The sequence below is a fragment of the Staurois parvus genome, unplaced genomic scaffold, assembly GCF_062004578.1.
Source record: "Staurois parvus isolate SC_StPar_1 unplaced genomic scaffold, SC_StPar_1.0 ptg000472l, whole genome shotgun sequence".
Lineage (NCBI taxonomy): Eukaryota > Metazoa > Chordata > Amphibia > Anura > Ranidae > Staurois > Staurois parvus.
Genome location: NW_028318268.1, coordinates 2,390,291 through 2,402,252, shown reverse-complemented (window position 1 = coordinate 2,402,252; position 11,962 = coordinate 2,390,291). Strand labels below are relative to the sequence as shown.

General features: G+C 41.9%; 1 protein-coding gene across 1 annotated transcript in view; it reads left to right on the top strand.

The window, feature by feature from the left end:
• Positions 1-394: 394 nt before the first annotated feature.
• The window catches only part of LOC149452447 (peptidyl-prolyl cis-trans isomerase FKBP8-like), an 88,524-nt gene continuing 76,956 nt past the window's right edge, over positions 395-11,962 (top strand). Inside the window, exon 1 of the mRNA XM_089689389.1 lies at positions 395-863. Coding sequence (XP_089545515.1) covers positions 470-863 — 394 coding nt within the window. The 5' untranslated portion in view covers positions 395-469. The remainder of the gene's footprint in view (positions 864-11,962) is intronic.

Genomic DNA, 11,962 nt, shown 5'->3' with positions numbered 1-11,962 from the left:
AATATTATATATTGTTAGTCGCACAAATGTTTGCACACACAAATGATATCTTCTATGAGCATAAATTTTTGCTTCTCTGCAACCGAGTACCTTCCCTGGTATATTTTATGTAAAATTCTATAGGGATACATTGCTTGGTGTTTACTGCATATCTGCCCTCAGTGAAGAGACTTAAGATCCTTACACGAATGGAAATAGACAGCATAAGGGGAGGGAGAGAGAGAGAGAGAAAGGCTTATGTTAATCATTCAGTTAATAGCAGTAATTGAATTACAGACATTTAGAAGACTCAAGGTTCAAATCTAAGACAGCAACCTATTCTCAGCTTGTGTTTCCTTCTCTTTTAACTTTATTTTATGAAGTCAGCACTCATTAGCCAGTGAACAAGCCTCAGGCGAAGAGATGATGTGACAGGTGAAGAAGACAGACTAACTTAAAGTGTTTCATAACCTTAATTTATTTTATATAAATGTCATTAAAAGTGGAATTAGTGAAAGAAGTGATGACAGGTCTACCGCAAGATGTTTCAGAGTCTGGAAGCATTCTAGATCCCATAGAGCCTGGGACCTTGTGGAATACACCGCCAGAACTGGAGAATAATGGAAACCTTGGTAAGATACCTACTGTATATGTGCAGGAAACAGAGCCCCAGCTGGATGTATATAGAGACAGTGAGAGGGTCCTAAAAAGGACACCCAGTTTTGGAAAAACTGTCAAGTTTCTCTTGCCACCCGTCACTATTGATGATAACATGCCCCAAGAGGACGAGAAGCAGTTCTATAAAGCCATCGAAGATGTTCTGAGATTTAAAGGTTACAATTTTGATGAACTTTTCTCCTCTGACCAATGGATAGACATCACAGGTATGATGAAAATGGAATACAAATGCTGTATTGAGCCAAATCAATACTTTTATATCATGTTTGAAGTACATGTTTTTCTGTGATTTTGTTAAGAATTGTTATTCCTTAGTTGTTGGTTATGGTTTACCAGCAAGTTGGACTTTATGTTGGTTTTGTGTTGTGTTCGGGTGGATGCCCCATGTTCTATTCTTCATTGTCTGAACTGCTTTTTATCGAACACAACTCGACGTAAACCTAAACAACAGCGAGTCAAAAGTAACTGAAAAACATCTCAAAGGCATCTCAGATGTGTACCATTTTAATTTGAGAGCACTTGAAAGCATGATGCATTTAGGGTCGGAGTCTAATGCTGGACTGAGCTGCATGCTGGTCATACAGATAACAATAAACTGTCATAGTATGTTCCTTGCAGCCAGTCTGTGGGCATTCTCTTCCACCCATTTTCCAAAAATTGTTCGGATAGGAATCTGTGCCCACCCATTAATGGGGTGTGAGGGTGATCTATAGAGGTGATTGATTGTTTAGTGTATTAGGAAGCTAATGAGCTGCTAACTTTGCCCCAAACACTCCCATTTTGGATTCATGTTGACAATAATCCTGGAATTCCGTTACAATTCTGCGCTATGGTGTATACAATTATACAAATAAAAAATAGGGAAAATGTATTACAACCCACATGAGCAGCCACTAAATATTGCAGGCAACAGTATAAATAAAATAATATACAAAAGTGCAGCATTTTATGATTATTTGAAGCGCGCACTTTTGTATATTACTAATCCTGGAATTGCTGTAATGTACTCCCTGGTTATTTTGGATTAATATTATGAAGCTATGCACAGGCTGGAACCTCTGAACACCCACATAAGCTGCCACTGATGTCCAATAGTACATGTGACCACATTGTTTTAAATTGCTTTCTGTATACAAGTCAATGTGAAGTCAATGCGAATGTAAACATAAACAAGTCAAATGTAATTTGCAGCACTTACAAAATGTAAAAACTCATGTTTTTTTCCCTTGAAAGCATTTAAAAAGGCATGCTGTTTTTGGCTTCTTGAGTCCGATGTTCTGTGCGCTGTAGTGTTAGCCATACAAGTAACAATAGAATAAAATGTATCATAGATTCTATTACTTAAAATAATTCTGTGTGATGCAGTTATGAAATTATTAATTTGGTTGAATTTGGTCCCATTTCTATATAATGGATCATTTTTATAGATGAAAAATTAGTTTATTGACTGAATTACCTGTTTACTACAGTCATTTTGTAAACGTCAGCATGGTTAACTCAATATGCAGAGCAAGGGCCAGTGTTAGCCTGTTTTAGGGTGCAAATGCAGCTTGCTTTTGACATTGGTATCGGATGCTTCTGAGATGATTCAGAATTAATTGCAGGTGCATTTGACCTGCAGTTGACCACCTTCTGACCCGCATTTGACTTGCTTTAAGCTGCGTTTGCAGTCCCATAGGCTTGTATAAGGAGAGAAGCAGATTCTGGTGCAAACAAAAGCTCACAGACAGAGTCACTAAGGCCTCTTGCACACTGCAGCTTGAAAAAGCTCAGAAAAGCATTTTTTTTTACTGATCTAAAATGAAGCCCATTGTTTACAATGTGCCTGTACATGCACATGAGCAGAAATATTTTGAATATTCATAGATTTTGCCTAAAGAATATAATGCACATGAGAATGCGCATATATGTGCATAAATACGTGCAACACAAGCTCCTAAGATTACATCAGACAGAGGCCTGTCTTAAAAAAGAACTATCTCAGGAAATTCATAGCAATCACTGAGATCCCACCTTCATTTTCTGACTGTCATTTTCCACTGTAGAACTGGACTGTTTGCTTGCCTGTGGCAGGTATTATTTTAGATCAGGGGTCATCAAACCTTTTAGCATGAGGACCATGTATATTTTACAGATATTTATAGGCCATAAAAAAAATCCCATCAGAGTCCCCCTTACATCAGGATCTCAATCAGAGTCCCCTTTACATTAGCATTCCCCCTTACATTAGGGTCTCCATCAGAGTTCCCCCTTACATCAGGGTCTCTATCAGAGTCCCCCCTTACATCAGGGTCTCCACCAGAGTCCCCCTTACATCAAAAGTGGAGACCATAGCCAGGGGCGGACTGACAACTCATGGGGCCCCCGGGCAATAAGGGATCATGGGGCCCCTGTGTCCTTGCCCAAACTCAAAAAAGCCTATGAAAAAGGTACCAGGGGCATCTCATGGGGCCCCCTACTGACCCCAGGCCCTCGGGCAGTGCCCGAGTTTCCAAATGGTCAGTCCGCCCCTGGTCATAGCCAACCTCTGCTGACCTTAATCCTCAGTGCACATTGAGGATACACGCATGATTCTAGCTGTAGGTGAGATGAAACCTTGTAGCAGGTCATAGTTTGGAGATCCCTGCTTTAGATAAACAAATTAAAGAAAGTCTTGGGTCTGAGGGTCATGTTGTGATTTTCCTTGCATAATTATTTGAAAAAAAAAAAAAAAATTGATTCATATATTCTATTATGTCTGGTTGGTTTTGTGAGTGTGTGTGTGTTGGGGGGGGGGGGAGGGGTTAAGCAGTATCTTATTCTATCATTCCTCTAGGTCACTCAGTTTCTAATATATGATTGAATGAGAGCAAGTTTCACCCAGAGAAAGCATTAAGACGCTCAGGTCGCTGTTAATATTCCACCAAACATCTTAATTGTGGCAGAGGAACAGGGGTTGCAGAGGATGGAATTACATTTGAGCCCCGGGTTCTCAGGAATTTATATTGCTTCCCTTGCTAGTACATCCAAAGGCTCCTCTCACTGCCTACTAAGGCACTCTGGGGACTCTTCTTCTCCAATATCTCCATTATCTTTTAGGGAAGACAGAGACATGTACAGGTCTCCTCTAGTAGTAGAGAGTACTCCTGACTTCTGGTTGATTAACACAACTGTCCATCAAAGATTGATAATAAATTATACATTCCCTGTCACTAGAAAGGGAAAATGTAGCTGCTGGTACACTTTGCATGAAGAATAAAACAAATCTTTAAAGTTCAGGGCACCAAAGTCGTCATACAATCAGATGCACTCACATTTGTCAAAGCAATGGCTGGTAATAAAAGACTCAACACAACCACTGGATCAGGGGCCAAGGTGAAAGTTTTTGGATTCAGCAAAACAGCACAGTAAATAACACTGAGGCTCAACTTGCATTAGGAATGTTAGTACCAAAATACATTTATAAAGGCAAAAGAATAAAAAGAATATTTTGGGAATGCATTCCAAAGAAACAAGGTATTAAAAATAAGGTACAGAATTATCAATGGCAAACAGCCCTGTAGCTTTAAAACAAAGAATGCTCCAGAACATCTCATAAAAACAAGTGTTCATAAGGATCAGTATAAAATAAACAGTACCAGTAATGGAAGTGGAGTCCAAACCCAAAGCCAGTTGTAGAAATTATAGCTGGACAGCTAGGAGTAGATTTACATTATCAGGTCATGTGGCAGAAGCCAGTCAATTGTGGGAAAAGGAGATAAACAAGTAAAGTTAAACAACAGCAAAGCTGTAAATCTGAGAATATACATCTACACTAAAGCAGCGGTCTCCAAACTGTGGCCCATTGCTTGCCTTTATCTGGCCCTTGCAACACTATTCCTCCCTCTGATGCCAATGATGGGGAATTATTCTTCCCACTGATACCAACAATGGGGGCATTATCCCTCCCTTATAACCAGTGATGAGGTATTGCTTACCCCCATTGATGGCAGGGCATTTCCTATTCCCATAAGCCGTAGTCTGAACCCCCTAAAGCCTGAAGGACAATAAACTGTCCTTTTGTTTAGAATGTTTGGAGACCCCTGCACTTAAGCAAAGCAGGTCATGATGAACACCTTATCTTTCCCGACCAATCATAAGTAGCTGGTGTAAAATGGATAACTATTTAAAGTGTAACTCCACTTTTGATGAGAAAAAATCCCCTCTGGGTGATCAATGTGCATTGCAAGAATTTTAACATTGTTGCAAAGTCCTACCTGTTTCTGTTCTGGAGAAAAAGCTGTTTGTTTCAACAAGTCCTTTCCAGACTGATTCCTGAGTGGGAGAGTCTGTGTTCATTATTACCTTTCAGTGTTTTAATGAGGAAAGCTGCAGTTTCCTCATTCTTTTAGTAGTTAACCTTTGCAGAGTATCTTACTATAGCGCTGTTGTGAAGCAGGCAGAGGCTTTTTTAAGGGAATATGACTCTTTAGCTACCTAATAGCTACATTACGATTGTACCAGACCCACTTACTTGACAATAGAAGTGCCAGGCACATTCTTCTCAGGGTCCTCAGGATGGTTAAATTGATGGGCGCCAATCACTTTGCTTTAGGTTTTGAAGATTTTTTCCACATGTGCATGAAGAGTTGGGAAAGAGGGTATGAGGGAGCAGAAGATACTTACATGTTTCTTCTCGGAACACAGTATTTGGTCTTCCTGCTTGTCTTTCTGGCTCCCGTTCTCTATATTGGCTGGACACTGAATCTTTAGGAAGGCTCCCCAACATTTAAGGTTCATTTACTAACTTAAACTTGAAGTTCAAGGCAGGACAGCACTGGGAAGGTTCCTGCATTTCTTTCCTACTCAGAAGTCTCTCACCACCTTCTATGTCGGGGTCTTTTGCAGCCTGCTTCCTTAAAGCAGAGCTCCAACCAAAAGGGGAAGTTACGCTTTAAGGCTTCGTCCCCTGCTCACCATTAAGGATTTGCACCATTGGGTAGCAGGTACCTGATTTTGACAGGTACCCGCTCCCCTCCCCCCTCCCTCCCCATAGTCTTCTGGGACACGTGCCAGGTCCTAGAAGACTGTGGGACCATTCAGAAAGTTCAGCACTACTCGCATGTACAGAGAAAAAGGAAAAGCGCCTCTAAGTTTAGACTTAAAAATCATTTATTTCACATAAAGGAGAGCAACTTACAAGAGGGTGGATAAAGGCAGGCACATCAATAATCCATCATATGGGAGTCTGCCGCCAGTGAACAACATAATGTGCGGTTTGTGGATGATGAACAACCTTCTATCTGTAACCATGCAAGCCGGCAAGATGGAGGGGGCCTGGTACTGAGGTCTGAAGAGCACGTGGAGCGCAACGTATGCGCAATGATGTCACCGGCTGTCATAGCGATGCGTTTCCTGAGCATGTGCTGTGAGATGTCTGTCCCAGCGCACTCCTTTGTCAAAGCTTGACAAAGGAGTGTGCTGGGGCGGTCATCTCACAGGGCATTCTCAGGAAACAAGACGCGTTGCCCGGTGACGTCATCGCGCATACGTTGCGCTCCACAAGCATTCCAGACCTTGGTACAAGGCCCCCTTCATCTTGCTGGCTTGCCTGGTTACAGATAGAAGGTTGATCATCATCCACAAACCGCACATTATGTTGTTCACCGCAGCAGACTCCCATATGACGGATTATTGATGTGCCTGCCTTTATCCACCCTCTTGTAAGTTGCTCTCCTTTATGTGAAATAAATGAGTTTTAAGTCTACGCTTTGAGGCGCCTTTCCTTTTTCTCTTTACATGCGTCTCTCTGGAAAAGCTTCAATGCAGTGAAAGGCAGCCACAAGTGAAAAGAACTTTTTCCATCCTGTGGTTTGAAGATTCGTTATAAGCTGTGTTTTCAGTACACCCATCATCTACATCCATCAGCTGTATCTTTTCGTTTTTTGCATAATTTATGGTATTGTTATATGCCTTGTTTTATTTATACATTATGTCATCTTGCATCTTATCCACAGTTATAGTGCCACCATTAGATTGGAAATCTGTTGCGCCATTTCCTCTTGTGCAGCACTACTTGCTCATGCGCAGTGGGCACCCAGCTGTGAAGCCACAAGCTGTGAGCCAGGTGCCCACACTGAAGATGCCAGCACCGGGGAGAGAGGATGGCCGGTGAAACTGGCTGCAGTGAGGACACCGTGGGATCAAAGGACAGGTGAGTGTCTGTTTCTTAAAAGTCAGCAGCTACGTTTTGTGACTGCTGACTTTTATTTTTTTATATTGTGACTGGAGCTCAGCTTTAAGGTCTGTAGCACATCACAGCAGCCAACATCTTCAGGGAGGATTCCCAGGAGGAGATATCTCCCAGTACTGAATACTCTTAGGCTCCAAGGCATAAGAACAAGGCTGATGTCAGAGCAACATCTTCTCAGGGAGAAACCCCAGAGGGGAAGAACATGTGCCAGAAGGGGTCTCAGATATTTAATAGCTCTCCCAGGATGCAAATCAGGTTCTCAACCCTAATGATTGGCCAGGTATAAATTGTTCTTAACAAAAAAAGATAACTTTAGCACATCCTACTGGAGATAGCACAGTATGTGAGTGAATTAATTCACTCTTTGCTTATAGATCTTTGGCCAGAACACAGCTAAGCTAACTAAAGGTCACTAACAGATTACAAAATACATGAATACAAGGGCAGCTAATTTACTACATTTCTACATTACTAAAAATGAACTTCTTATTGCAGGGGATGCCTAAAATTTTACTTATTATCTTAGTGCAGATGTCATAGAAAATCAGTGAGCCAATCACACAAGCAGCAAATGACTTTTCTGGGAGCATTCCATACACCAGGTTTTAGAACTTTACAGAGACTTCAGATTAAACTGGAAAGGGATATTTTATTAACGTTAAATTACAGAGTGGCTTGTGTATCTTTAGCTTTGGTAATGATTTAATTTCATATGCTTCAGTAATGATGCATTATGAAGAGGGTATCTTTTACTGAGAACACAGAAGTATGATCTGTGGAAAAGGCAAGGAAAGCCTCCTCTCTCCATGCTGCTGCAAACCATCCTTGGACATACAATCTTCACAAAGCAACCTGATACATCTACCAGTGATAGGCTCACTGTTCTGGCACTCCATGTTGTGGCTCGATTTCTGGTGTCTTAAGGATGATGGAATTTAATAGATTTAGGGTGATCAAAATAGTAGCATTTAAAAATATAGTACATTTATTGTTTTATATATACTGCTCAAAAAAATAAAGGAACACTTTTTAATCAGAGTATAGCATCAAGTCAATTAATTTCCTGGGATATTGATCTGGTCAGTTAAGTAGCAGAGGGGGTTGTTAATCAGTTTCAGCTGCTTTGGTGTTAATGAAATTAACAACAGGCGCACTAGATGGGCAACAATGAGATGACCCTCAAAACAGGAATGGTTTTACAGGTGGAGGTCACTGACATTTTTTTCCCTATTCATCTTTTTTTACTGTTTTTCACTAGTTTTGCATTTGGCTAGGGTCAGTGTCAATACTGGTAGCATGAGGCAATACCTGGACCCTACAGAGGTTGCACAGGCAGTCCAATTTCTCCAGGATGGCACATCAATGCGTGTCATTGCCAGAAGGTTTGATGTGTCTCCCAGCACAGACTCAAAAGCATGGAGGAGATTCCAGGAGACAGGCAGTTACTCTAGGAGAGCTGGACAGGGCCGTATAAGGTCTTTAACCCATCAGCAGGACTGGTTTCTGCTCCTTTGTGCAAGGAGGAACAGGATGAGCACTGCCAGAGCCCTACAAAATGACCTCCTGCAGGCCACTGGTGTGAATGTCTCTGACCAAACCGTCAGAAACAAACTTCATGAGGGTGGCCTGAGGGCCCATGTATTCTAGTGGGCCCTGTGCTCACTGCCCAGCACCATAGAGCTTGATTGGCATTTGGCATTGAACACCAGAATTGGCAGGTTTGCCACTGGCGCCCTGAGCTTTTCACAGATGAGAGCAGGTTCACCCTAAACAAATGTGACAGATGTGAAAGGGTCTGGAGAAGCCATGGAGAATGTTATGCTGCCTGTAACATTGTTTATCATGATGGTGGTGGGTCAGTGATGGTCTGGGGAGGCATATCCATGGAGGGATGCACAGACCTCTACAGGCTGGACAATGTCACCCTGACTGCTATTAGGTATCGAGATGAAATCCTTGGGCCAGGGGTGGACTGACCATTCAGGAAATCGGGCACTGCCCGAGGGCCCCGGGTCAGTAGGGGGCCCCATGAGATGCCCCTGGTACCTGTCATAGGCTTTTTTGGGTGTGTTTGAGTGTGGGCGAGGACACAGGGGCCCCATGATCCCTTATTGCCCAGGGCCCCATGAGTTGTCAGTCCGCCCCTGCCTTGGGTCCAGTGTCAGACCCTATGCTGGTGCAGTGTGTCCTGGGTTCGTCTTGGTGCACAACAATGCCTGGCCTCATATGGTGAAAGTATGCAGGCAGTTCCTAGAGGATGAAGGAATTGATACCATTGAATGGCCCCCACGCTCGCCTGACCTAAATCAAATAGAACACCTCTGGAATATCATGTTTCGGTACAACCGATGCTGCCAGGTTGCACCTCAGACTGTCCAGGAGCTCAGTGATGCCCTGGTCCAGATCTGGGAGGAAATACCCCAGGACACCATCCGTCATCTCATTAGGAGCATTCCCAGATGTTGTCAGGAATGCATACAAGCACGTGGGGGCCATACAAACTACTGAGGACCATATTGAGTTGCTGCAATGAAATTTCAGCAAAATGGACTAGCCTGCTGCATAATTTTTTCATTTTGATTTTCAGGGTGTCTTTGAATTCAGTCCTCTGTAGGTTGATAATTTTCATTTTCATCAAACGATGGGGCACCTTTACGTTGCTAACACATTACCCAGTCCATATCAGTATAGATATCCAGCATGAAACTTTTCTCCATTGAGATCTGATGTGTTTTCTAAGTGATCCTTAAATTTTTTTGAGCAGTATATATACATATGCAATGAATAATCCTTAGTTAGGCTAGGTTCATATCTATGCAGGTGGTGGCTGATGTGTTTTTCCAGTGCGTTTTGCATTTCTGAACACTTTTGAAACTTTTGTAATATGTTTTGTGGGTTTTTTTTGGCTAATAGGAAAGTATGACAGTTCTGTTCATGTGTTGTGACTTTGATGCAACTTTACACTCTCTGGCACTCAAGTAGCATCAAAGTAGCATCAAAGTAGTGCAGAAACATTTATTGGTCCAAAGTCACTTGATAGGGTTGGGGTTAAGGGCTAGGATTAGATGTTATAGTTAGGATTAAGGGCTACGGTTAGGGTTAAAGGTTAAGGTTAAATGGTAGCCCTTAGCCTTAACCCTAACATTTAACCCTAACCCTAGCCCTTAACCCTAACATCTAACCCTAGCCCTTAACCCTAACCCTGGCCCTTAACCCTAGCCCTTAACCCTAACCCTAGCCCTTAACTCTAACCCTAGCCCTTAACCCTAACCCTGGCCCTTAACCCTAGCCCTTAACCCTAACATCTAACCCTAGCCCTTAACCCTAACCCTGGCCCTTAACCCTAGCCCTTAACCCTAACATCTAACCCTAGCCCTTAACCCTAACCCTAGCCCTTAACCCTAACATTTAACCTTAGCCCTTAACCCTAATCCTGGCCCTTAACCCTAGCCCTTAACCCTAACCCTAGCCCTTAACCCTGGCCCTTAACCCTAACCCTTAACCCTAACATTTAACCCTAACCCTGGCCCTTAACCATAACATGCGAATTTGGACACACAAAGTTTCCTGCACTACTTTGATGCTACTTTAGTGCTGTAGAGTGTAAAGTTGTATCAAAGTCGCACTACATGAACAGAACTGTCGTACTTTTCTAGTCAAAAAACCCGCAAAATGCATTAAAAATGTAACATTGTGTTTTTGGTGCAGTTCCATTGAAGCCTATTAGGCGCAAAATGCAAACTGCTGCAAAGAAAAAAGTCCCTGACCCTTCAACACAACGCACTGGCTAAAAACGAACAGATGTAAACTAGATCCATAGAAAATCATGTTAAATGGACTGCGGTGTGTTTCTGCAAACTGGAAAAACGCACCACATAAGTGTGAACCTAGGATTAAAATAGAACTTATGGCAAAACCTTTCTTCTTTTAGTTTTGGATAAAGTGGAGAGGGAATAGAACACTTGTCAGGTTTTTATTGCTGCTGTCCCGCATTAGGGACATTTGCCCTCTCTGCTTGTCCTGGTGAATGTTATTTCCAAAAGTGAAACAAAATGCCAAATTTTAGGTGTTGACCAAAGCAGAAACAGAGTGAAAATCTTCTAATGGGGACACTAGTTCTGGGGACCCCGGTGACTTCCCTCACTTTGGGGAGATATCCTCTTACTTCCTGTTATGGCTATGGGTCTCTATCCAAAAGAAGAAAAAAATGTTTGCCTCCAATTCTACTTTAATCTTCACTTTGGAATATAAGTATTTGTATGCAATTTAACACCATCGTTTTTCACCAGTACCTGTTCTTGGTAAAAAGTATTTTTTAAAGTGAACTCAGCAAACAGCAAAATGCACAGATGAAATATATACAGTAATTGTTTATTGTTTTCCTGCCAATAAAAATGGTATTTTTGTATTTTGGTATTTTTGTATGGCCACCTAGTATTTAATTATATGTGCACCCCCTGCAGTCTGGCAGCTAACACACCTATATTGTGGTTCAGGATTGCATCTTGCTTTGTCCCCTTTCCACCTTGCTGACAATGGACAATCAGCACCATTGGTAGTAAAATTGAAATATGTATTAGTAACGTTAAATCCAGAATTTTAGAATTGTCTTCTTTACTTTAAAGTGTGGCAAAGGTGTGTAAATCACAAGACAGGCTGAAGACAGGCTGAACAAAATTATAGATCTTTTGCCAGATAAATATGCTGTATATGTTTCCCATCTGTTTATTTAGTGGTTTTCCTGTAGTACAACTCTTAAGAGAACAGGAAGACAGCTGTGGATTTTATTATGTCATAATATATTCTGTATACCGCCATAAAGATGTTTATCTGGAAATCTGCATTATCAAGTACACTATACTGCCAAAAGTATTGGGCCAGCCCTCCAAATCATTGGATTCAGGTGTTCCAATCACCTCCATGGCCACAAGTGTACAAAATCAAGCACCTAGGTATGCAGACGGCTTATACACACATTTGTGAAAGAATGGGTCGCTCTCAGGAGCTCAGTGAATGCAAGTGTAGTATCTTGATAGGTTGCCACTAGAGATGAGCGAATTATTCAAAAATTCGATTTGGCTGATTCGCCGAATT